Genomic DNA, 25,625 nt, shown 5'->3' on the forward strand with positions numbered 1-25,625 from the left:
GTTGTTAAAAGGGCCACTCAACAAGGGGGCGCCTGGATTTCCAATTGGCTGCCCCAGAAGCTGTAACCTGGCCGGAAAACGCCATTCCTGTGGCCTCTGGAATCCAGGGGCCTGATGAGCGTCTAGGAACCCCCGAAGGGGGTCGGAAGGGACTGCGGACACTGTGCTCGCCGCGGCCTGGGGACCAGCTCCTGGCCCTGGTGGGATTCAGCAGCTGGCACTGATTCAAGAACGACCAGGGACCCGAAAGCCCCACTCCTGGGGCGCGGCGAGGGCTGGGAGACCTCTCAGAGGCCGACTGGGGTGGGGCCAGAAGCGGCTTCGGGCCTGCTGGGGCGGGACAGAGGCCAGGGGCCACTCGGGTCTGCCAAGGGCCTGGGCAGGCTCCTGCGCGCCGGGGCGGGCGCGGGGCCTGCTCGGAGGGGGCGGCGGCCCGTTGGGGCGCGGGCCTGCTCGGGGCCTGCCCCGGGCCCTCGGCCCTCCCGGCCCCGGCGCCCCCTCGCGCCCCCTCGCGCCCCGGGCGGGCCCTGCACGTCTCGCGAGCGGCCCGGAGCGGCCCGGAGCGGCGGGGGAGGCGGGGCCGCGGGCGGCCGGGTAGGGCCGGGGCGGCGCCGAGCCCGGGCCGGAGCGGGAGCCGGAGCGGGAGCGGCGGGGCCGGGGCGGCGAAGATGGCGAACGTGGGGCTGCAGTTCCTGGCGAGCGCCGGGGACTCGGACCCGCAGAGCCGGCCGCTCCTGCTGCTCGGGCAGCTGCACCACCTGCACCGCGTGCCCTGGAGCCACGTCCGCGGGAAGCTGCAGCCCCGGGTCACCGAGGAGGTGAGCGGGCCGCCCCGCCGCCGCCATGCGCCTCCCCGCGCCGGCGGAAGAGGAGGCCCGTGCGGCCGAGGCCCGGGCGCGGCCCCGGCGGCGGGGAGGCCCGGGCGGCCCGCGCAGGCCCCGCCCGCGGCCCCGGGCCCGCCGGGCAGCCGGGCGCCCCGCAGCCGGCGCCCGCACACCCCGAGGGGCGGCCGGGGTCGGGCCCAGAGCGCCCGCCCCGCCTGCCACCCCCGGGCTGACCCCGCCGCCGTCTCCCGCCCCGCGCCCGCCGCCTCCTTTCTAAAAGCCGGCAAGGCCGGCGGGGGCCGCAGGCCGCGTGCAGGGCCCCCCCGCACCCCTCCCGCGAGGCCCGCCGAGCCTGCACGCCCGCCGGCCTCTGCGCAGGCCTCCTCCCACGTGGAGGGCCCTGGGGGAGACGGGGCCCAGGCTCTCAAGGTCTGCCCCGCTGTGCCCTCCTCCCTGCCCTTTGGAAATTCCGGTGGGTTTGCGACCTGCCTTTCCTTAAGGGACACCTGGCCCCGCCTCCTTCCTGGAAGCTGGCCAAGTCCCGTGGAGTTGAGTTTTCCAAGTGCTGGAAGCAAAGAGGCCCCCCCAGTCGACCTTTCCGGCCCGCACCGCCTAACCCCACAAAGGCGGAAGAGTGCCAGCCGAGATGCCCCTCGGCCCTGGCAAGATGGGCACCGCTGAATTACCACGAGTGGGTGCGGCGGGGAAGCCGCAGCCCTGGGGGGAAGGCAGGTGCTGGCACGCTGTCTCTCCCTCCTCCCCCAGCTCTGGCAGGCCGCGCTGGCCACACTCAGCCCCAACCCCACGGACAGCTGTCCCCTCTACCTGAACTGTGCCACTGTGGCTGCCCTGCCCTCCCGCGTGAGCCGCCACAACAGCCCCTCGGCCGCGCCCTTCATCACCCGGCTCGTGCGGACCTGCCTGCCCCCGGGGACCCATCGGTGCATACTGGTGAGTGCCGTGCCCTGGGGGCCTCTGCGCCCCAGGGCCGTCGTGCCGACAGCAGTGGGGGCAGTGAGCCCGTCCCCTCTAGCGCCAAGCCCTCCCGCAGGGCGCCGTTGCCCATTTTAGCTCAGAGGTGGATGGCACCTCTCTGGCCACAGACATGTCACCTCTGCTTTACAGGCAGGGAAACCGAGGTCCAGAGAGACCAAGATCAGTTTGGGTGCGAATCGGAGACCCAAACCCCGATTTCCTGGGCCCATCCTTCCTGCCCCGTAAGGGCCACGTTTTCCTTCCCGGTTAGTGGGCCGTCTTAGGCCCCTGGTGGTCTTTGGCCAGGTGCCCCTGTGTCCCGTGTTGGCCACTGTGGGGGGTGAGCGTTTGGCCTCTGACCCAGCTGGGGGCTCCCAGGCCTGGCAGAGGGGCGCACCCCGTCTCCCCCTCTTGCCCCGTCAGCCTTTCCCTCCCTGTGCTGCAGATGGTCTGTGAGCGGTCCGACATCTTCGCCTCGGCCTGCGCGCTGGCCCGCGCCTTCCCGCTCTTCACCCACCGCTCCGGGGCTTGGCGGTGCGCGGAGAAGAAGACGGTCGCCGTGGAGTTCTTCCTCATGGGACAAGACAACGGGCCGGTGGAAGTGTCCACCTTGCAAGTGGGTGCCCGCAAGTCACACCCATGCCCTCGGGGCAGCAGCAGGGCTGTCTGGGGAGCCGCCCCCCCTCTTCCCCTGGGGGACCTGAGGGCTCTTGTCCTTTGCCGCCCCCCCCCCTCGGGGGTCCTGAGTCCAGAAGTCACCTCCGCTCGTCTGGGCCTTTCCTGCTGGCCCCCCCTTTCCTCCAGGCAAGCTCGCACGCCTTCCCCTTCACCAGCTCCGCGTCTGCTTCATTTGATCCCCAGAGCCCCCCCACAGAGCGGGCGAGGCTGCAGGTGGTTTCCAGCGTAGACGTCCTGGGGCGGCCCCTGCCCCGGCTGTGGCCTCATCCCACCCCCCTCCAGACCCCACTTGAGCAGAACCGGGCCTGGTGCTCCTTCTCTCCGCCCTCCAAGCCCCTTGGCCGCAGGGAGAACTCCTTGGGTCCCAGGACAGCCCCCTGCCCTAGCCTGCAGCCTCCTGTCCTGTAATTGCCTTTTGCCATGCCCCTGGGGAGACCTGTATTTGTCTCCTCTGCCCCCAGGGCTCTTTCTGCCCACTCGGCCCCTCCTCTTGGCTCCCGAGCCAGGTCTTGACGTCCCTGCCTTGCCCTCTCCTGGGACCCCGCCGTGCCCGCCTCTCCCTGTGAGTGGAACCACGGGTGCAATCCGGTGGCCACTGCTGGCGTCCTGGCCTGTGTCCCGGTGCCCAGTGCACAGTGGGCACTGGAACGAGTGACTGAGTCTCTCTGCGATAGGTGAAGCGAGGTGTGATCTGGCAAACCCGCTTCCCTGCGTCGTGTCACCTTGGTGTGGCCGAGGGGTGCTTGGGGCCCCTGCCTTCTCTGGGGCCTCCTGCTCTCTCAACACCTCGATGGAGGCGAGAGTTGTGTGCCCCCCGAGCCTGCTCAGGGAAGCTTCTTGGCCTCGGTGGAGACAACCCTGAAGGCACCGCGGTGCTTCCCAGACGGAGGGCGCGGTGGGCCTCTGTGCCCCTCACCCGGGCTGGGCCGGTGGTGGGAGCAGCGCCCCGCTGCGCTGGCCCAGGTGGGGACCCTCAGCCCTGGAGGGAGCCAGCCGACAGGTGACGAGGCCACGGGCACCTCCCGTCGCCGAGCTGTCAGGCCCCGGCGCCCTTCCTTTGCGGCTCGTGGGTTTAATGACTCGGGACGGGCAGAGGCTCTGGGGCGCGGAGCAGGGGTTCGGAGGCCGGCGGGTATCGACCCAGAGCCTGCCCTCCCTGCTATTCTGAAGCTGGGAAAAGCGCTGATAAACGTGAAGCTGTCCACCAGCCCCGCAAGCCCGTGCTGCTTCTCTCCTCTAAGGTCGCCTTTGGCCTGGGAGCTGGGGAAGGCGGCCCGCCCGGGCCTTCTTGAGGCTTGGGGGTGGGTGGCGGGAAGACGAGGTGGGCCGGGGGGGCTGCCACCAGGGCCGGCTGGGAGCCAGGCGTCACGGGCAGGAACGCGGCAGCGGCGGTGGACTGGCCAAGAGCGGCCGGGGCAGGCTGGAGTCGGGCCGAGTTCTTTGCAGAACCGCGGGGGTGCGGGGCAGTGTTTCAGGGGCGAGGTGTGACATCCGCGCTCGTGCCGGCGCCCGCCCCTGAAGTGGCCCCCTGGGTGCTGCGCGGGGCCTCACCAGGCCCCCGCTCGCTCTGGCCAGCTCCAGGAAGCCAGGGTCTCTGAGCTCCCAGAACAGTGTGACATCAAAGGGCAGGGGGCAGGGGCAGCCACCGTCCCCCACCGAGAAACACCCCCCCCCCGCCATGGGCTGAGGATGCCAGGGGGCTCCCCAGGCTTGGGGGGCTTTTGCTCAGGTGCGAGGATCTAGAACAGCTTCTGGAACTTTCTGGCCTTTGAGAAGCCCCTCTTAGGGCCCTTGGGATCTTGGTGGGCAGGGAAGGGAGGGGCTGAGGGGAGAGGGCAGGCGTGTGCCCAGAGGCAGGCTCCAGGGCCTTCTGCCTGCGACAGCAGCCGGGCGATGAGGCCGGCACGGGCAGGCGGGCCCAGCCCCTGCGTCCTCGGTGGCCGGCTGCAAGGTTCCCGTGCACTGGGGCCCTGGTGGGACGCGGGCTACTGGGCCTTGCTCCCCCTCCCCCCCACCTGCCGGCCCCCTCCCCGGGCAGCGTGTGCCTCCACCGGGCCCAGCGGTGGCTCTCTGCTCTTTTCCAGTGCTTGACCAACGCCGCAGAAGGCGTGCGGCTGGCAGCCCGGATCGTGGACACGCCCTGCAACGAGATGGACACAGATGCCTTCCTCGAGGTCTGTGGCCCCATCGTGCCCACCTGGGGCCGGGGAGGGCATCACTGGCCCCAAACACAGCCGGGGGAATTGCACGGGCAGCCTGAGCCCCACGCTGCTCGCTCGGCCCCGGGGCCTGCGGCTGCCTACGGGCACGTCCCGCGGTCCACCCGCAGGCCTCCGCACAGGCACGGGTGGGGCAGGCCTCTTCCCAGCTCCGCCGAGCCCAGCGCAGCCCGGGCTCACGCCTCCTCTCCCACCCGCGGCACCGGCGGCCCCCTGCCCGGAGCCGGCCCCCCTGGAGAGGCGCTGCCTCGGTTTAGGCCGTCCTCACGCGTCCTTGTGCTGTTGTGTTTTCCATGAAACGCCCAGGAGATTAAGAACGTCGGGAAAGACGTGGGGATCGCCCCGACCATCATCCGGGACGAGGAGCTGAAGACCCGAGGATTTGGAGGTGGGTTGGGGGCTACGTCCCGCAGGCCTGGGCCACCAGGCGTGATCGGGGGCGCGTTGGGGGCCGGGGACGTGACGTGGGCTTCGTGGCCTTGTCCCAAACGTGTCCTGCCTGTGACTGAAAAGGAACCGGCCCGTCCAAGCCCAGGCCAGCCCCTGCGAAGTGGGCCATCTCGGGGAGAAGCACGGCAGTGGCTCCGATTCCCGAAGCCCCCGGATCCATGTCCTTCCCCGCTTACTGCCTCTGTAGCCCCCGCACATGCCGGGCCCAGGCTCAGCGGGGCCTTTCTGTCCCTCTCAGGCAGGTTCAGGCCTGCCTCGGGGCCTTGGCACGTCTGGGTTGGTCTCTCCGGAGTCCTTGCCTCTAAGATAGTCTCGGGGTGAGCACCGCCTTCTCCTGCAGGTCTGGGCTCAAGTGGCACCTCCCCAGGGAGGCTTTCCCTGATTGTCCAGCTCCACTGCCCCCACCCCTGCTCCATGGGCGCTGTGCCTTGGCCTCCTCGAGGCACTTTCAGACTGGCCGGGGAGGGCCCCTGGGACAGGCCTCTGTGGCTGCCATGACACAGGGGCTGGAAGCCACACACACGGTTATTTTATGCTGCCTGCGGGTGAGTAACCAGGCGCAGCACAGCTGGGTCCTCGGGCTCGGGGTCTCTCACGAGGCTGCAGTCACCCCAAGAGTCGGTGTCTGGGAAGGCTCACTTGCGGGGTGCCTGGTGGGCCTCAGGTCCTCGCTGGCCATGGGCTGGAGACATCGGGTTCCTCGCCCTGCAAGCCACTCTCCCCCTGGCACCTGGGTGCCCGCAGAACCAGGACTCTGAACCAGAGCGAGAGAACGAGGGCGAATGAACAAGCGGGAGAAGCCACAGGCCTTTTTGAAACCTAGTCTCAGAAGTGACATCCCATCACCTTTTCCATATTCTGTGGGTTAAAACTGAGTCACCAAGCCTGACCACACTCGAGGGGAGGGGGCTACATAAGGATGTGAATATACAGAAGTGGGGGTCTTTGGGGGCCAACTTAGAGGCTGCCCACTGCAGACACATAAGCCAGTTACAAGTGGAGGAAGAGGCCATGTCCATCAGGCGGTGACATTGGCAGTGGGTTTTGCAGGATGAGTAGGAGTTTGTCAGGCTGTGTTACTGGCTCTTGTTATGGGGGGGGTTGCCATTATTTGTCAGCTCAATTACTTGGGGAGCTGGAGGCACGGTCTTGGCCCATAAAGGTCACGGTTTTCTCACAAAGATGGGACATGTACACCGAATAGTGAGACAATGGAGATTCAGAAGTAGGAGAAGCTTGAAAAAGGATGGAGCAGTTTCTGAGTTCAAAGAGAGCAGGGAAAGGGGGCTCAGCGTGGGCTGGGGCCGCCTTGAAGTCTTTTCCCCAAACCATTTCATTCCACAATCCTGTTCTGATCTTCCTGCAAACTCGCACTTTTTCTCTCCCCTCCCAGAGGGTTTTCTTTGCAGAGAATTCGTTCGCTGTTGCAGCACTGGGGCTAACGGGCATTCTCCCCTCCCAAGCGGCCGAGAGCTCCAGGCGGAGCCAGCCCCCCTCTGCAGGAGAATCACCGGGCACTGCGGGGAGTCCCCGCTCCTCCCCGTCCTCGCCTAACCGGCCCGTCTGTCCTTCTCGCCCTAGGGATCTACGGCGTGGGCAAAGCCGCGCTGCACCCGCCCGCCCTGGCCGTCCTCAGCCACACCCCCGAGGGCGCCACCCAGACCATCGCGTGGGTCGGCAAAGGCATCGTCTACGACACCGGGGGTCTCAGCATCAAAGGGAAGGTGAGGGGCCGCGCCGGCCGCCCGCTTCTCCCGGGGCTCCTGGGAGTCCGGGTCGGGGGCTCGGGGGAGGCGGGTTCGGGAAGAGTCGAGGAGGCCGCGTCCCCCCTGGGAGGCAGGTGAGTTGGGGCCGGCCGCGGGTTCCTGCGCCCACGCTTGACACAGGAGTCTGGAAACAGAAAGTCCAGGCGCCCAGGGAGGCTCGCGGAAGGGGGTTTGTCTGGAGGAGACGAGGGCGAGGGGGCGCACACAGCCCCCCAGCCTGGGCGAGCTTCCGCCCAGAGCCCGCGTAGGTCTTGTCCACCCCAGCCCGCGCCGAAGGAGGCGGCCTCGGCTTCGGGGGGGGGGGGGGGGTGCGGCTGCCACGGAGCCTTGCTGAGACATGGTCCCGGGGCCGTCCTGGGGTCCAGCCTTCCCAGGAGGGCAGGTCACTCGTGCCCCTTGTGCGTGCGTCCGCCGGCCCCCGAGAAGCCTGCTGTCCTGCACACTCGGGGGCAGGGTCTGGGGCTGCTCTGGGCGAGGGCTGTGCTGGCTGCAGGGCGTGGGGAGGGGGCCAGGCTGTGGAAAGCTTCCCTCCGTTCCCGGCACCCCACGGAGCGGCTCCTGTACACCAGGCCCTGTGCTGGGCTCTAAGGGACAAAGACCGGGCAGGACTGGGAGGCCCTGGGAAGGACCAAAGGTATGAAATTTATGTTCCAGGAGATCTGGAAGAGGACAGTCCACCATCCCAGAGAGAAAGAAGGCCTTAGAAGGGAGGGAGCAGCTAAGCGCATTCAGAGCAGACGTCGAAAACTTGCAGCCCGGGTGGCTCACGGATGTGTCCTCTTGGCCCAAATGGTGCTTTAAAAATTTTTTTGAATTAGTTACCGGCATTTGAAAACAGGAAGAATTCTCATAAAAGACTGGATTTCTGGCCTTCTGTAAACTCAGAAGATCTGGTAACATTGGTCCTGCGATCCCATCTGGCAACATTTGGCTGAATCTGAGTGGAGGCTGCCCCAGGGGCATGACCTGTGTTTTCCAGTTGGCCACAGGCCCCACCGCTCCCTCTTGCCTCTCTGACATTGAGCTGAGTTTCCTTTGCTATTTAGAATGGGGATTATGCTGCCTCTTTTTGTACTTCCAGAGTAACTAGGATATTTGATACCTGGAGTGGATGATCATTGATTTAACATCCTCTTTCCTCTAAATAGAAATTTTTCATGACTGATCAGGAAATGAAACTGATAATAGTAATGGTTAAAACACATACACACAGATAGTGAATTCTCTTTTATTGAATTCAATATATATATATATCATGCCTGTAAAAAAATTAAAAAGAAAATAAATATTACTGTATAAAGAAGGAAAACTTATTAATGCATTCACTTCTAAATAACATAAGTGTAATTTTTTTTAATGGAAAAAACTTATGCACCCATATTGGTATTGGATGTGGTACCAGATGGTAGCATGTTTCTGTTTTCGAGTCTTTTGCAAGTTTGTATAATTTCATCAAAATTTACCTTCTTTACATATTTATGTCCAATAGACAGACTGAAGAGCCTGATTTGTCAGTCTGTCCTCACTCAGAGTTGGTCCAAGAGTGCTATCAATTTATCTTAATGTTAAAGCTTCTTTCACAGGAAGCAACAGATACAAAAATAGGATCATTTGGCAGAGATTCATAAAAACCCCATTTCACGGTAAATTCCAGAAATTATAGTACTGGCCATGTCCGTAGTTCCTTGGGATCGGTTTTTGTGGCTTTCGAATGTCTCTGGAGTAAAAATGAAATTCAACGTGACACCACATCGTCCTAGCGTTTGGCAGAACCGAAGGACTCAGGATCGGGGCTGAGCTTTACAGCTGCCGGACATTGGTCTGACCCGAGGCTACCGTGTCCACGCAGACCTGTGGAAACAGCCCGTCGATTCCCAACTGTACGAGCTAGTTCTCAGATGAGTCTGCGTGTGTGTGGGCCAACGGCGTAACTGGTGGTTCTTTCCATCCCTGTAGAGCAGTGCTCCTTCAAGGATAAGGAATAAAAATGGATGGATTTTAAACCTCGGCAGGAGCCACAGCAATTATTTAAACTTCGACCAACAATAGGTGTTTTGCATTTCGCTGCTGACCTTGTTTAGAGATGCGGGCCCATCGTGGTGGTGAAGAGCAGACTGACCTTTAGTCGGTTTATTACTGGGTTTATGTTCTCTGCAGACAGCGCCCCGATCACCTGCACCTCGTGCTGGCAGGATCCCCGTCCCGCCCTGATGCCCACCGCCGCCCTGCAGGCTGCTGAGCTCTGACCAGCAGATTCGTGGATTCTCTCCTTGGTCAGGGGCTTGTTTCTGACCTCGGCTAGTTGGAGGGCCAGGGAGAGCAGCAGAGATTCCTGGGGGTCAGCCCCTTTGCTGGTGGCACAGTGCCAGGCCTCTGGGGGAGGCATGGGCCAGCCTGTTCGCCTCTTGCCGGGCCGCAGGGGCACCTGGGCAGGAGGGTGCATCTTGGCCCCAGGGTAGGGCATCTTCCTGGACTCTGGGTCACCTTCTGAGAATGAGACAGCCGCCTCGGCCCCTCCTGGGCACACACCGGCCCGCAGACCCCGCGGCATACGGGAATGCCCCAGCGCCGTGGCAAGGGCAGCACTGCACTGCCTTCACCTCTTACACCAGCCCACCCACCCCGCACTGGGAGATGCTCTACATCCGTTTGTGATGAGGCGGCCGGCTTTTACCAAGCTCTTCCTGGGTGTCGAGCCCTGAGCTGGTGCTTGTCTGGGCACTGGGGCACCAGCAGGAAAGATCCAGACCCTGGCCAGAAGATGCTCACAGACCCCCTGTGAGGGCTGCCCCACACAAAACATCAGCACAGCTGGCTTTCTCCCCGGGGGCTGCCACAGAAGCACACAGGGCAGAAACGGTCCCTCTGCGAGAAGCACTGCCTGCACAAAGAAGCCCCCAAGTTTGCAAAACCAACTGCAGCTCCGTTTCCAAAGATCTCAAAGGCAAGTCAGGACCAGAGTGGACTGGTGGTCCCCAAACATTTTAATCTTGGGATCCCATTGTGCTCTTAAGAAGTACTGATCCCAGAGGGGTTTTGTTTATGTGGATAGCATCTATTGGTGTTTACTACGTTAGAGACTAAAACCGAGAACTTCAAAGGTATTTATTCATTTGTTTACGAATAGTAATAGAAACACGTTGCATATAACATAACATAGCTTGAATGAAAAAAATAAATGTATTTTTAAAACCAGTTTAGTGAGGACAGTGGCATTGTTTCACATTTTTGCAAATCTCTTTGGTGTCTTCACGGAGGGCAGCTGGGCTCTCACAGCTGCTTCTGCATTTAGTCTCTTGTGATTGGCTGTTTTAGTTGAAATACACCACGAAGATCTGGCGTCATGCATGTGTGTAGTTGAAAAAGGGGGAAGTGTTTTCAGATAACTGCGGCTGTTATTCTTTGATACTACACCAAAACTCGACAAGTGGCATTTCCTGAAGGTTAGTTACAATGTGGACTCTGAACCAGATCAGGGGCTATTTGCACTCTTGCATTACAATCCACTGGTCTCCCTTGCACTATGGATGGGTGACGCCTGGGTCCTTGGAAAATACTGGTTCACAGAGTCCTGCAGAGCTTCCAGGTTTGACACATGTCGTCACCTAACGTCAGACACCCACACTCACCAGAGTCAGCACCATCTCGTCGGAATGGACATTGAGTGTTAGCACGCCGTCACAGCAGGGTTACGAGTGTCCCGAAGCTGTGATTTTTGCTTGGTAGCTCAAATTTTGTCATTGGCAACAAAGACTGTCCGTGGTTTTCCTGAAAGTGACAGGCTTACTTTGTTCCTTTTTGAGAGTGTCTGCCAAACACCTAAGTCTGAGTGACCATCATTTGTCTGCCAGTCATCCAAGTAAAAGTAGCGTTTTGTGAAGAGCGACGCATCCCGCTCACAACCGAATCCCTCCGGCATCACGCTCCGGTAGACGGTGTCGCATCACGCAGGGCGCGGGAAGAGCCGCGTGCTCAAGGCTGGAGGCCTGAACTAAGGAATACTCCGTGGCTGGGGAGGAGGAGCACGTGCAGCTGGCACTGTCTTACTTCACGGGAGGGTACGTGGAGGAGAGGGCAGTGGCGGCCAGCAGCGATGGGGGTCACTGCTGTGGCCCTGCCTTCCACCCGCCGTGGCTTGTGCCCAAAGTGCCATTGTCAGCCCAGTGGAAAGGGCACGTAGTGACTTCCTGTCACTACAAAGGCAGCTTCCTTTATAAAATAGTGACGAGGTGCGGGTGTTTGCAAAACCTCCTGCAATCAAATGAGCCATCTCGGCGAGGCCCCGCGGCAGGTGGACGCCGCCCGAGTCGTACTCTACAAGGGCCATTTTGTGAACGGTTTGATTCCAGAGCTGAGCCCTGTTTTTCCATTAACCAATCTGGGCTTTCTCGCAGATTAGGTCAGAAGAGGTGGCTGATTTTCTGTAGTGCCGCATGAATTTTCACTCTAGGTTTAATTGTAAAAGCAGCTCAGCTTAGCTCTAGAAGTACTTTCCCCTAAAATTAGAGGCTTATGTCCTGAGGTCAGGGTTCAGAAACCACTCGATAAACTTCACACCCTGGCCCTTCTGTCTGATGACCTGCTGTTAATTTAAAATACTTGTTAGCGTTGGGAAGCCAGCAAATGCAATGAGCGTGTAACCACATTCAACGAGGCTCTGTAAAATAGCATGGACACCCGCGTGGGCAGCGTCCCTCCAAATGGCTCTTTTGGGTGGGTAGACCTGTCATAACCGTGGGAAGGGCAGGGGCGGTGCCCCTCCCAGTGCCCAGGGGTGACCGGTGTCCTCCTGCAGGGTCAGTAGCATGGCAGTGGTGCCGGGTGGAGTTCTTGTCACCTGAGCAGATGGGCCGAGGCCAAAGGAGTAGCGGAGGCCGGATGGGGAAGGCTATTTTTTTTTTAAGGTGGCAAAATATGTAGAGCGTAGAATTTGTCCCTTTTGCCGTTTTGAAGTGCACAACTCAGTGGCCTAAGCCACGTTAGATGCTGTGCAGCCTCACGGCTGTTTGGAAAACTTTCTCATCACCCCAAACGGAGGCTGTCCCCACCGGCCAGATAGATGGCTGAGCCGGTCAGCTGCCAGCGCAAGGAGCTTTCGTGGGGGCGGGCGGGGCGGCCCGCGCCGGGAAGTGTCCTGGGGGCTCTCCTCTGGGCGGGGCCTGGCCACGGGCCCTGGGAGGCTGGAGTGCGGAGAGGCGAGCCCCCGGGAAAGTTTTCAGAGGGCAGGACACGGGGGTGGCCAGGAGAGGCAGGGGTTGAGCTCCCGGAGGCGGGGGGAGGCGGCAGCAGAAGGCGGCTTGGGGGTGGCGGGGAGGACATTGGCGATGGAGACACCCGGGCACACCCAGGGGCCCAGGGGCCCCCTGGAGATGTGAGAGTGGACGCGGGAGTCAGAGGACACGGCCCAGGCAGCCGGAGGGCGCGGGGAGGGGACCCCCGGGCGGCGCCGGGGGAGCGGGCCGCGGGGCTCAAGGCTGGCCTGCGAGCCGGAGGGGCCAGGGGCTGCGAGGGCGGAGGCCGCTGGCTGGACGGAGTGCCGCGGGGCCTGAGCTGGGCGGGGCTCTGGGGGCAAGTCCGGGCTCGGCTCTGGGGGCAGCGGGCAGCGGGCCAGGAAGTCCTCCCAGCGCCGCCCAGAGCCCCCGGGCAGGGCGCGGGTCCCTGGGGACGGCTGCAGGCCGTGGACGCGTCGCGCGCTTGGCCCAGGAGAGGTGGGCGCCAGGGGCCAACGGGGCTGCCTGCGAGGCAGCGGGGTGGGAGGCAGGGGCGGCCGAGGGGTCCTGAGTGGAGGTGGCGGGGCCCATGGGGCGGGGACAGGAGCCCCCCAGGGGGCTGGCCCGGGAAGGGCGGGGGCGGGAGCCGGTAGCTGCAGCCTGCGCCTGCTCGCGGGCTTTCCTCCAGCAGGCCCGCCGCGGCACTGCCTTCGAGCCGCTCCGGGAGGGGCTGGCAGGGTGCTGGGGGGCCCGGGCCCGGAGCCGCCCCCTGCTCAGCTCTGCCCTCGCGGCGTCCTCACGTCGTCACGCCCCAAGCTCTTCCGAGCCCCGGGGCCCACGCTGCCCTGGCCGTGGCGCCCGCTTGCTGCTGGCGAGCGCCCCTTCCCACAGGTCGAGGTTCACGAGCTCCGCGGGCACTGGGGGGTCTGGGGGACACGGGCGGGGTGCAGGGGGGCTGGAGGGACAGCGCGGTCGGGCTTGGCGTCCACGTAGCTCACCCCTCTCCCGGCCCCTCTGTCCCTTCCAGACCACCATGCCCGGGATGAAGCGGGACTGTGGCGGCGCCGCAGCCATCCTGGGAGCCTTCCGAGCCGCCATCAAGCAGGTGAGCAGAGCCCGAGCGGGCCCCGGGGTCACTGGGCCACGAGCACCCTCCCTTCCCACACCCCCCTCCTCGGGCTCCCACAGGGGTCCCAGGGCGCCCTGCCTTCTAGGCCTGTTTACGCAGAGGCCACGTCTCTCCCGGAACCCCAGCACCCCTTGACCACTTCGTGGCACCTTCCACTCGGTCGAGGAAGCAGCCAAGGCCACGCACAGGTGGCACCCACGGGCTGAGCCCTGGTCCGGTCAGCGAGCCCATAGCCCCAGGTTTCTCTCTTTCAAGTGGCTTGTGAGCCGGGCCTCCCGTGGCCCCTGCTACAGCGGACGCCCGGGCGCGCAGGCTGGGTGGGCTGCACCCGGCCTGGGGAAGCAACGCTGCCTGCCAGCAGGGCCCTGGGTGGGGGACGTGCTTGGGGGCAGCTGTGCACAAGGGCCCAGGAACCAATGGCCTGGCGCGGGGACGGCAGCGGGCAGGACGGGGCACAACTGGGCACACGACCTGGGTGCACGGCTGCTGTGAGGACGTAGAGTCATTTGGTGCTCAATGGAACCTCGAGCCTTGGTCAGCAGAGCTGTCCATCCTTGGACCTTACGTCAAACATCAGTCCTTGCCGGCGGCCAGAACTGCCTGTCCATGCGCGGCGTGGAGACGCCTCCCGGGGCTGGTGGGCGCGTGGCCCGACCGCGTCCTTCGTGCAGGCCCCGGGAGCTGGCGCGCTGGGGCTCCGGCTAGCATCGGGGGCTGGGGCAGCAGCTGGATGCCGGGCTCCCCCCCACAGGAGCTGCCTCGTGCGGCCGAGTGCTGGGCTCCGTGGCCCCCTGGGTTTCCCAAGCCACCAGGGAATGGGGGCCCCAAGGGCAGGCCCGCCCCAGCTGGCCGCCACTCTCGCTCAGGTGTGGCGTTCGCCGTGGTGGCCCAGGAGGGGCTGGTGTCCGTGAGCCGCGGCAGATCGCGGAGCCCGGGGCTGGCTGCCCGGGGATCACCCATGGACCCCGAGCTGAGGCATCCAGGGGCACAAGAGGGCCAGGCCCCCATGCCCGGCACGCCAGCGTCCGCTGAGCCCCCTGACGGGGCAGCAGGCCCCTTCCCAGGTTGTGCTGGGGCTCAGGGAGCCCCTTCTGGAGATGAGCCTGGTGGCTTGTGTTAGGAGGGAAGGCACCTCGTGGCCAGATTCCTGAGCAAGGGGGAGCCCCAGGGAAGGAACTAAGAGGCAGTGACTCTGGGGGAGTCCTAAGTTAAGGGAGTAACAGGTATTGACTTTGGGGGGGCTCCTGGTAAGGGACCAGCTGACTGTGACTGTGTTTCCTTCTGTGCACAAGGAGGTGGCAGGTTCCTTGGGGCACCTGCCGGAGGCTCCCGTGTGCCTAGAGGGATGGCTGTGGCAGCGCAGGGCCCCCACGCATTCTCCAGGCCTCGAGGCCCCGGTCCCCAAGAACCGATGGCAGCCACGCGCCGGTCCCACCAGGGTCTTTGCGCAGGGCAGCACCCACGGGGGGCCACCGGCTCTGGAGGTGGGAAGGGGCAGCACGCGGCCAAGACTGGGCAGCTGGGAGTCAAGTGCTTGTTCAGGCTGAGTTAGCGCCAGGGGCCGCTGCTTGGGAAACCCAGGCCGACTCTACAACGCAAAGCGGACCCCAAAATATCTCGGCAAGTGGTTTCTAATGCGGACCCGCCAGAAGTCCAGCCTGGCTCCCTTCCGTGAAGGGGGTCGACTGCTGGCCTGTGGCACGGGCAGCAGGGATCCAGGGGAGCAGGGCACGCGGGCAGCCTGGGTTGCACCTGGGCCCTCGGTGCAGGAGCTGAGGGCTGGCGGAGGCAGGAGCCTCTTCTCGCAGGGCCGGCGGGGCCGAGGGGGCAGGGTGGTGCCCGCATTCCCAGCACTTGGCCGAGCCCGGGTGGGGCCGAACACCGGCCCGAGACCCCAGGCCTTCCGGGAGCAGCTGCCCACCTTGCGGGGAGGCTGGAGGAGGAGCCACGGCACCCTGCTGCCTCGCCGGTGGGGACTAAAGAGGGACCTGCCCGGCCTCCCATGAGCCACTGGACACACGGCATGTCGGCCCGGCTGCCGGCCAGCGGCCCCACAGCTGGCCTTCCTGCCCCCTCCTGGCCTCTGGCTTCCTCGGTGGGTGAGCTGGGGGTGGGGGACGCCAGCGTGGGTGCGCGGCCCACACGCTCTCGTGGTTCTCTGAAGGCAGCAGCTGCTGCTCGCAGGGGTGCCGTGGGGGAGTGGCTCTGGAGGGGTCCCGGGGCGGGCCGCTCTTCCCCCGCTCCCCCTCTTTGCTCCAGCCAAGCCTCAGCGTCCCCAGCAGCCGGGCCCCATGGGCTGGGAAGGCCCCAGCAGGTGCACAGGCTACCCAGGCCCGACTCCCCGGCCCTGGAAGCCGCTCCACTGCCAGGCGATGCCTCCTGCCGGCCCGCGGGGGGGTCCCAGGCTCCCCGGGACTCCTCCACCCCCAGGGGTGTCAGGGCCATGTGATTTGAAGGGTTGGGCCCCCACCAGACAAAGCTCTCCCCCACCCGCCACAAGAGCTCCAGCCTGGAGGCCCCCCCCATTTCCTGCTTAGCCTCGTGGGCCGCTCCAGAAGGAATGGGCCACAGCTTGAGCCGCAAAGTACATAATGACGGCGGTGGGTTAGAGCCCGTGGAACAAAGCCGCGGCCCACCCCCCAGGCCGGGGGAGGGGGTGAATCATTGATGAATAAGTGAGGGGGGAGGGAAGAGAACCCAGGTGCGTCCACGTGGAATTCTAGTTAGTAACTGCGGAGGGAAGGGCGGAAACGTGAAATCACCACTCGGCCATCAGCAGAGTAAGCACTGCTTCAGGTGAGAGTGGTCGGCAGAGGCTGAATTCGGGGGGTCGGCAGGACCCCGCGAAGCCACTGCAGAAGCTTTAAGTCGGGGGGGGTCCCAGCAGGCACCCCCAAGCCAGGTCTCGACACAGCACCTCCCGACAGGACGCGTGGGGACCCGGCACCCGCCTCTGCCACGGGGTCCTGCCGACACCCCTCCCCCAGCCTGCGTGGTCGTGGGGTCACCCAGAGCATCCTGGGGGGCGGAGACGGGCCAGGCTCAGACCAAAGAAGCCTCCGGAGAGCAGCCGTGATGCTGGGTGGGCTCCCGCGGGACCGAGGCCTCCGGGAGAGGGCTGGTGGCGTGAAGCGCGGCCTGCGTGGGCCAGAGCGTTCTTTCCGTGACTCGCATTCTGACCATTGCACTTCAGTTGTGCCAGAAGCTAACATTTAAGGAATCTGGGTAAAGGCTATCTGGAAATTGCAACTAATATCGCCAATTTTTTGGTAACTTTGAAATTTTCATGCTGAAACGTTTAAAGGTTTTTTAAAAGGAGGGGTCCCCAGCATCCCAAGACCCTGAGGACAAGCCGTGTCAGGGGTCCCCGGGCCCTGGGGGGTCCTGCACACCCAGCCGCAGGACCCTGCCTGATCCTCGGCCTGGCATTGGGGACCCAGGCTGTCCCCAAAGCCCCTGTCCGGGCCCCCACATCAGGCTTCCCCTTCTTCTGAGAGTGGTGGGTCCCCAGGATCTTGGAGAATGCCCCTGGGAGCCCACCTCCCTGCAACTCATAGGCCCAGCTCTGCGACACGTGTCTCGGCCAGGCCTCTGTACCCCGTTACCCAGCAGCACAGACCCGGGGCTGTGCCCAAGGGCTGCACCCTGGCCCTGAGCCACATGTGCCAGGGGTGGTCTCCAGGTACAGCTGCAGCTCAGAGGCTGGGCATCGGGCCCCGGAGAGTGGAGGGACCCTGACCGCGTTGGGTTTGGGGACCCCTGTCCTAAGCCCTCCGCCCCTGACCATTGTCCTTCTTGTAGATGTCCTGCCTCCTCTCCGGCCATCTCCCCTGTCCCTTTGGGCCCTGGATTCAAGTCCCCCTCTCTGGGGGACTTTCCAGGGCTCTCTCCTTTGTGGCCTCAGGTGCCTGGAGCCCCTGGGGGTCACCCGTTATCCCAGGGACCACGCAGTCGTTGATTCCCCTGTACTCAGCCACCCATCCCACAGGGCCGTGAACTGCTGGAGGCCTCGGGCAGGGAGGCTGGACACGGACCTGCTGACTGGGTGTCAGGGACCAGGGGTCCCTGGGAAAGGAGGAGGCTGAGGGTCTTCCTTGTCCCCATTGCAGGCCGGGCCTGCAGGCACGAGCAGAGCCTTGGGCCCCTCGTGGAGCTGACAGGGGGCCCCGGTGACTGGCCCTGCAGGAGGGAAGCGGGGTTCTCCTACACTGGACATTGGGGATCACGGCCATCTGTGAGGCTGTCTGTCCAGGCCTTGGGGTGTGGGTGGGCAGCGGGGCTCACAGCTGCCCGTGGCTCCGGCCCCTGCCACTGGCCTCTCCCCACTCTGCTGTCGGAAGTTGACTTTGGATGGGGGCTGCGCACTTGTGGCTCCAGGAGCAGAGGAAGGTCCCTAGTGGGTTTATGAGAGCCCTGGGGGCACAGCCGCCTCAGGCCGGGGGAGCTGTGTCTTGGTCAAGGGCTCGTGTCCAGGGCCAGGCTTCCGGGAGGCCCAGGGCAGGGCTGGGCGAGCTCAGCTCACTTGACCGCGGCAGGGCGAGGCCTCCCCGGGGTTGACCCGGTGGGGCAGGAGCTGCCTCGGCCTCCAGTGCTCATTTCTCAGCCGCCATCTCCATCCGGGCCTGGCCTCAGAAAACCCCCGCCACCCTTGCCTTCTGATACCCCGTGCCCACGCACACAGCCACCTGCCCTCTGCGCGCCGCAGGGCCCACGGCATTGGTGCGGCGAGGCCGCTGGCCACCGCGGGCCAGGAACTGAGGCCCTGGGAGGTTCTGTGGGGTGGCTGGGAACCCCGCGGCGTGAGCCTCGGCCTTCAGAGCTCACAGCCAGGACTGTGGCCGGAGTGCGGTCCCCCTCCCGGCCCCCAGCCTGTGCTCTCCAGGCCCCAGCTCTGTCTGTCCATCTGGGGCCCTCTGTCGGGTCAGCAAGCTCCCAGTGCTTGCTCTCCCCCCAACCCCCACCTCTGTCCTCTTTCTTGCCAGGGTTTCAAAGATAACCTCCACGCCGTGTTTTGCTTGGCGGAGAACGCGGTGGGGCCCAGCGCCACGAGGCCTGACGACATCCACCTGCTGTACTCGGGAAAGTAAGGTGGCGCCCCCTCGCTGCCCCGCCCTTCGCGCCCTTGGCCTCCGCCTTCCCGAGGCCAGGGCTGTGTCACTCCCCACCTGAGCCAAGCACAGGGCGGGGGGTCTCACAACCCCACCTGCAAGCCCTGCCCTCCCAGCCCCAGGGGAAAGAGTTTCCAGGCCAGAGGCAGATTCTGGAAGGACACCCTGCAACAGGTTTCCCTGGGCAGCCCCCAGAACCCCCAGCCGGCAGGTGCTTGGTCTAGGAGGGTGCCGGAGGGGGCGGGAACTTTGGTAAGGAGGTGACCCCACGTCAAGGGGCCCACGTCCCCTGGATGAGCTGCTGGGCTCCCCACCAGACAATGCTCTTGCTCTTGCAAGAGAAAGCAGACGAGAGGTTATGGGAGGGGCACAGAGGGAAAAGGGAGGGTATATAGGAAGAAGTAATGGAAAAAGGGGTATTTATGTATCATTTCCTTCTTAGATATATAAGATATATAATATCTTAGATACATAAGATATATAATATAAGGCAAATAAAGTCATTATTTAGGTTACGTAAGTACAACATTTAATTTTCTCATATTCTTTTTTGAAAGAGAATATTTTGATCCATTAAATGTAAGACGTGAGGACTTACCAAATTTTTATTCTTGGTGGAATACTATGTACAGAAGTCTAGGAACATGGGAAAATACAATGTTTTTAAATTATTTCAAGTTTTAAAATCTCGGCAACTTTCCTATGATGCTAATTTTTAATGGGACAAGAGTCATTGATTACAGAAGGTAAACTGTTAGGCACCTTTATAAATTACATTAAATAATGATTTAGTTGATCAAGTACAAGTAATTTTTTGCTTACTCAAATACTTTTAAAGTACAGCACATTACTGTTTGATAGGGTCATACTCAACATTGGCCATTCTTGAAAAAATACTTTCAGAAATGAACCCTTCCCCCCAAAATAAAAAAGATTCCTTTTTGGGAACCCTCCTGGCCCTGAGATTCTGTCCTTGGACCATTCTCTTTCTTTTAACATTTTAACTTGAAACTTGCAGAAAAGTTGCAAAATTTACACAAAAACAATACATAGAATGCCAAATACCCCCGCCAAGATAACCACATTTACCACCTGTTAGCATTTTGCCACATTTGTTTTATCGTTTTTTATTTATCCATCTCTCTGTCTTAACATTCGAGAGCAGGTTGCAGACATGGTGCTCCACTGACACTTTTCCTGAGAGCAAGGTCACCCAGCTTAGGGAACCACCTTAAGTAGAGCTTCAAGTTCAAGAAATTTAACATCCACCTAAAGCTTAGATCCATATTCTAATTTTTTCATCTGTCCCAATATGTCCTTTTGAGCCTTTCTCCTCTCCGGTAGGTCTAGTCCAGGTGTTGTATTGGTCTTGGTCTCCTCAGTTGTTCTCTCTCTCTCCTCAATAACGAGAACATACAGATAATCAAAACCTTGCCATCTCCACTGCTCGCGACACGTGATTTAGTGACGTTAATCACTTTCACCATCATCCTATACCAAAACTTTCCATTCAGCACCCCAAAAAGAACCTCTGCACCCATTATGCATTAACTCCCCAGTCCTTCCCCCCTCCCCCCATAACCTACACTCTATTTTCTGTCCCCATGAATTTGCATATTCTCATTATTTCATGTAAATGAAATTATACAATATCTGTCCTTCTGTGTCTGGCTTGTTTCACTCCAAATGATGTCATCAAGGTTCATCCATGTAGTAGCATGTATCAGAACTTCATTTTTTTTACAGCTAAATAGTATTCCGTTGTGTGCATGTATCACATTTTGTTTATCCTTTCATCTGTTGATGGACACTTGGGTTGCTTCCATCTTTTTGCTATAGTAAATTATGCTGCTATGAATATAGGTATTAAGTATCTGTCCAAGTCTCTGCTTTCAGTTATTTGGCATATATACTTAGAAGTGGAGAGCTGGCTTGTATGGTAATTGTTTAACTTTTTGATTACTTTCCCAGCTTCTACACCATTTTATATTCCCACCAACAGTGTATGAGGGTTCTTATCTTCAACATACTTGTCAGCACATTATTTTCCATGGTTCTTTTTAAGTCATAGCTATTTTAGTGGGTGTGAGCTAGTATCTCATTGTGATTTTGATTCTCATTTCCCTAATGGCAGATGACACTGAATATCTTTTCATGTGCTTATTGGTTACTTGCATATCTTCTCTGGAGAAATGTCAGTTCAAGAAGTCCTTTGTCCATTTTTTAATTGGTTGTTTGTAGCATTTCTGTATATATTCTAGATAGTAAACCCTTATCAGATGTATGGTTTCCAGATAATTGCTTACATTTTATAGGTTATCCATTTTCTTTTTATTCTTTTTTTTTTTTTTCTTTTTTAGGAGGAACCAGGGCTTGAACATGGGGCCTCGTACATGGGAAGCAGGCGCTCAACCACTTGAGCTACATCTGTTCCCTTGTTTACTTTCTTGGTAGTCTCCTTTGATGCAAAAAGGTTTTTAATTTTGAAAAAGTCCGCTTTATCTATTTTTTTCTTTTGTTTCTCGTGCTTTTGGTGTAAAGCCTAAGAATCCATTTTCTAATACAAAATCCTGGATATGTTCTATGTTTTTTTCTAGGAGTTTGATAGTTTTGGTTCTTATATTTAGATCTTTGATCCATTTTGAGTTAATTTCTGTATATGGTGAGAAATAGGGGCCCACTTTTATTTTTTTGCTTTGGGATATCCAGTTGTCCCAGCACCATTCACTGAAGAGACTATTCTTTTTCCACTGAGTGGACTTAGCTCCCTTGTCACAAGTCCATGGCCATAGATGTGAGGGTTCAATTCTGAGTTCTCAAATCCATTGCAGTCCTTGTGCCAGTACCACGTGGTTATGATCACTGTGGCTTTGTAGTAAGTTTCAAAATTAGGGAGTGTGAGCCTTCTGACTTGGTTCTTATTCCAGTTTTCAAGATGGTCTTGGCTATCCAGGGCCCCTTGCCCTTCCACGTGAATTTGACCATTGGGTTTTCAATCTCTGCAAAGGAGGCTGTTGGAATTTTAATTGAGATTGCATCGGATCTATAAATAATTTCAGGTAGTATTGACCTCTTAACAGTAGTGTCTTCTAATCCATGAACATGGGATATCTTTCCATTTAATTAGGTTTTTCATTTCTTTCTGTAATGATTTTTAGTTTTCTGTATACAAGTCCTTTACAATATTGTTTAAATTTATTGCTATATTTATTTTTTTAGTTGCTATTGTAAATAGGGTTTTCTTGATTTTCTTTGGGGGTTGTTCATTCCTAGATATTTTAGTCTTTTAGTTGCTCTTACAAATAGAATTGTTTTCTGGATTTCCTTTTCAGATTGCTCATTGCTGGTGCATAGACACACCACTGACTTTTTGTGTGTATTGATCTTGTACCCCATCACTTTGCTTAATTCATTTGTTAGTTCTGGTACCTTTCTTATAGATTCTTCAGGATTATCTGTATATAGGATCATGTCATCTACAAATAAGGATAGTTTTACTTTTTCCTTTCCAATTTGGATGGAAATTTCTTTTTCTTGTGTAATTGCTCTGGCTAAAACTTCCAGAATAGCAGTAGTGAGTGGATATCCTTCCCTTGTCCTGATCTTGGGGGAAAGCTTTCAGACTTTCACCACTTAGCATGATGTTAGCTGCAGACCGTTCCTTCTTAGCAGTGAGAGGATGGCAGCTAGAGGAGTGGGGAAAAGACGATATCCCAGGATCAGGACAAGGAGACTCTGCCTGCTGCCACCCCATCCCACGCTGGGGCCTGTGAACTGGTCAACTCTGGGAAGGCCGCCCCATCACCTGCTCCTCCTCTGGGCATCGCCCCAGCCCATTCCATACCATCCCTGCTGCAGTCCACCCGATGGGGAGACCGAGCTGGGGTGGCCCCACAGCCTGCCCTGCCTTGCAGCTCACGAGTGGCTGGGCAGGGATTTGACGTGGTGGCCTTGGCTTCTGTCCACGGCTCTATGAGGTGCAGGGGGAGCAGGGCACCCCTCCATCCCAGTGGGGGTTGGGTTGGGATTCGAGGATCAGGCTCCAGGCTCTTGTGAAAAGTCCTCTGGAGCTGCAGGGACAGGGGCTCTAAGTGGAGTCTCCCCAGCTAGGGACTTGCTCCCAGTGCCCCAGAGAGCCCTGCGCCTGAGCTGGGGTCTCTGCCACTGCTCCAGGACTGTGGAAATCAACAACACCGACGCCGAGGGCAGGCTGGTCCTGGCAGATGGCGTGTCCTATGCCTGCAAGGACCTGGGTGCTGACATCATCCTGGACATGGCCACGCTGACCGGAGCGCAGGTGTGCCCCCTGCTCAGCCCGGGGAGAACCCCAGCCCCCGCCCCTGCTCCAGGATTTCTCCCAGTGGAGAAGCAGGGCTGTGTGCTGGGGGTGGGGGAGCTGCTGCCCCTCAGTCTCCACAGCCTGGGCAGCCTGGAGAGGAGCCTGTGGCCTCTGGAGCAGCTCAGTCCCCTGGGGGAGGCCAGGCAGGAGGCCACCTTCACCTTGGATATATGATGCTCGCCGGGTCTCCCTCCTTTCTTCCTTCTCTTCCCCTTCTCACTCCTTTGTCTCTCTGCCCCTGCCTCGTGCCTTTCCCGCGCTGATACCCCTGTGTGGTCCCGGCCATCACCCCACTCCCCGCCCTGCCTCCCACTGGCCCGTCGCCCTCCCAGGGCATCGCCACAGGGAAGTACCATGCCGCGGTGCTCACCAACAGCGCTGAGTGGGAGGCGGCCTGCGTGACGGCGGGACGCAAGTGCGGGGACCTGGTGCACCCGCTCGTGTACTGCCCCGAGCTGCACTTCGGCGAGCTCGCCTCTGCCGTGGCCGACATGAAGAACTCGGTGGCGGTAGGTCGGGACCAGGGAGGCCAGTGCGGGAAGGGGCCCCGTCCGGCCTGCTGCGAAGCAGGGTGTCAGGAGGGGGCCCTTGGGAGGGTGCTTCCCAAGGGGGCCGCGTGCCCTCCACCGGCCTCTGTGGCTGGCGTGGCCTGGCGGCCCCCTGCTCCTTCCCTGGCCCTGGGCTGAAGGCAGGCCCCTGGCCCGGCCAGAGGACCTCTGGGTACAGTCCAGCTGCCTTCCACCCACCCCAGGGGGAAGTGGTGGCGGGCTGGGGAGGGCAGCACTGGGGGCCCCACGGTGGGGCGCAGGCGGAGGCAGCCCCCGATGTCTCAGAAGCAGCCCCGACGGGCCCCCTTCGTGGGTCACTGTCCAGCGGCCCGTCTGCCCAGGACCGGGACAACAGCCCGAGCTCCTGTGCCGGCCTCTTCATCGCCTCCCACATCGGCTTCGACTGGCCCGGGGTCTGGGTGCATCTGGACATCGCCGCACCTGTACACGCCGTGAGTGTCAGGCCCTGGGCCGCGTCCCCGGGCCCCTCCTCTTTGTCGGGACGCTTTGTTGGGCCGCGGTCTGGCCCTGCTTCTTACCCCGTCACCCCCTCACCAGCCTGGCCTGGCCCCCACCCTTGCGCCGTCTGGCTGGCTGGAGCCCCCCTAGCTCTGGAGCTGCAGGCTGAGCCCATCAGAAACTTTCAGTGCGTGGGTCACTGCCTGCCTCCAGCCAGCTGTGGTCCCCCCTGACCCTGGTGTCATCCTCCACGGTAATGGGGTGGCTGCTGGGTACGGTCCTTGGCCAGCCAGCCTGTCCTCAGGAGGAGGCCCACCACCCTTGGACTCACCCCTCCCCACGCCAAGGAGGGCTGGGAGTGGGGGATGGGGGTCACGCAGGGCCCGGCCACTGCCCACCCCCCATGCCCTGGCCCTGAGGGTGGCAGAACTCCATGGGGAGGCCCGAGGCTCTGGCTTGGCCCTCCAGGACCTCCTTGGTGGGGGCATGGACGGGGGGACACCCTTGCCCTGCTCTGGGAGGCCCGCCCAGTGGCCCACCTGCCCTCTGCCCATAGGGTGAGCGCGCCACGGGCTTCGGCGTGGCCCTCCTGCTCGCGCTGTTCGGCCGGGCCTCCGAGGACCCTCTGCTGAACCTGGTGTCCCCGCTGGGCTGCGAGGCGGGTGTGCAGGAGGGGGACACCGAGAGGGACTCCAAGCGACGCAGGCTCGTGTGAGCGCTGGCCCGCCGCGGCCCCGGACACGAGCCCCTTTACCTCACGTTGCACTGATTCATTTCAAGCAATTGACAAATTAGACCTGCAGTATGGGTTTGGGTTTGGGTTTTGTTGTTCACTGTCACGACGATGGCAACAGCTTGTTCTTACATCCCACACGCCAGCTTAGGCTCGGCGGGAGCCACGGGCGGGCAGAGGCTTTGGGAGAGGGCTGGGACTTGCCTCTATTGGAGGCGCCCACGGGGCCCCCCTGCCAGCTTCTGCAGGCTGCGCGCCAGCCCTGGGCACTGCAGACGCCCGCGGGGCCGAGAACGCACGGCGCACAGCTCCTAGCCCCCGGCCCCCCGCCCTCGTGGCACAAGAACGGCGAGGGGGCAGCGGTGACATATTTCTGCGGACCCAAGTGTAAAGAGCGAGAGAAATCGTATCCTGCCCCTCAGAGCTCCCCAAGGTGGAATTAAACGCAGCCGTCCAGCACTGCACCCTCACCTCTGCGTCTTCCTTCCCAGCGCCCCGTTGTAGAAACTGGGTGATGGGCCGTCCCCTGCTTTCCCCAAACCACGGCTGCAGCTGGAAGGGCCTGAGACAGCCCGTCAACCTTGCCGCTTGGCCCCCAGCGTGGAGCCTGGAGGGGAGGGCTAAGGACCCGGGCTCCCGTCCCCACGGCCCCAGGCCCGGAGCAGGCTGGCTTTGCCAAGGTGGCCTCCAAGCAGATTGTGACACGTGTTGCGCACGTCAGCAGGCGCTTCGCTCCCCGAGGGACAGCGAGGAGGCCCCCGTTTCCCAGAAGCCCAGCCCGGGTGGGGCAGGCGAGGCAGGCCCACCGCCCCCGGGAGCCTGGGTGACATTGTGGGAGCAGCCTCTGTCCCCACCACCCGCCCCTCGTCCTCTGCCCAGGGGGGCTCGCCTGGGGTCCCAATCAGGAAGGAGGCAGCTGCCCTCTTTGCTGGGTCTTGGGGTCCCAGCTACCCACACCTGCCGGGGACCAAGAACTGGCTGCAGAGGCTGGAGGCACAAGTCCCCAGGGCTGCCCGCAGGCCCCATGGCCACCTCATCCCAGCCCAGCGGTCCCGAGGCGCCACGTCCCCTCCAGAGCCCTGGAAACCAAGGGGACTCTTCCTGGCTTGGTGCCAAGCAAATATTTATTAATTGCCTGCTCTGTGCATGAGAACGGGCTCCCGGGGTCTCCCTGCCCGGCAAGTCGA

General features: G+C 61.1%; 1 protein-coding gene across 3 annotated transcripts; it reads left to right on the top strand.

Annotated features, from left to right (window-relative positions):
- The first annotated feature begins 610 nt into the window (after positions 1-610).
- NPEPL1 (aminopeptidase like 1) lies at positions 611-24,902 on the top strand. 3 transcript variants are annotated; one of them, XM_058287266.2, is made up of 12 exons: positions 611-818; positions 1,590-1,775; positions 2,245-2,415; positions 4,562-4,651; positions 5,003-5,084; positions 6,728-6,870; positions 13,150-13,227; positions 18,234-18,334; positions 22,533-22,656; positions 23,031-23,207; positions 23,532-23,698; positions 24,262-24,465. In XM_058287266.2, exons 1-12 carry the CDS (start codon positions 669-671, stop codon positions 24,335-24,337), a joined length of 1,545 nt encoding a protein of 514 aa, XP_058143249.1. In that variant the 5' UTR covers positions 611-668; the 3' UTR covers positions 24,338-24,465. The 3 variants fall into 3 exon arrangements, with proteins under 3 accessions (XP_058143249.1, XP_058143250.1, XP_058143248.1); XM_058287267.2 differs by having other exon boundaries at positions 612-818; positions 23,572-23,698; positions 24,262-24,402; XM_058287265.2 differs by having other exon boundaries at positions 613-818; positions 23,588-23,698; positions 24,262-24,902.
- The last annotated feature ends 723 nt before the right edge of the window (positions 24,903-25,625 follow it).

Source organism: Dasypus novemcinctus, chromosome 24, assembly GCF_030445035.2.
Source record: "Dasypus novemcinctus isolate mDasNov1 chromosome 24, mDasNov1.1.hap2, whole genome shotgun sequence".
In the NCBI taxonomy this organism is placed as follows: domain Eukaryota; kingdom Metazoa; phylum Chordata; class Mammalia; order Cingulata; family Dasypodidae; genus Dasypus; species Dasypus novemcinctus.

Coding starts and splice junctions, on each gene's coding strand:
- NPEPL1 (XM_058287265.2), top strand. CDS start 669: ATGGCGAACGTGGGGCTGCAGTTCCTGGCGAGCGCCGGGGACTCGGAC. Junction 6,871..13,149: donor GTCTCAGCATCAAAGGGAAG/GTGAGGGGCCGC, acceptor TGTCCCTTCCAG/ACCACCATGCCCGGGATGAA. Junction 13,228..18,233: donor TCCGAGCCGCCATCAAGCAG/GTGAGCAGAGCC, acceptor CTTTCTTGCCAG/GGTTTCAAAGATAACCTCCA.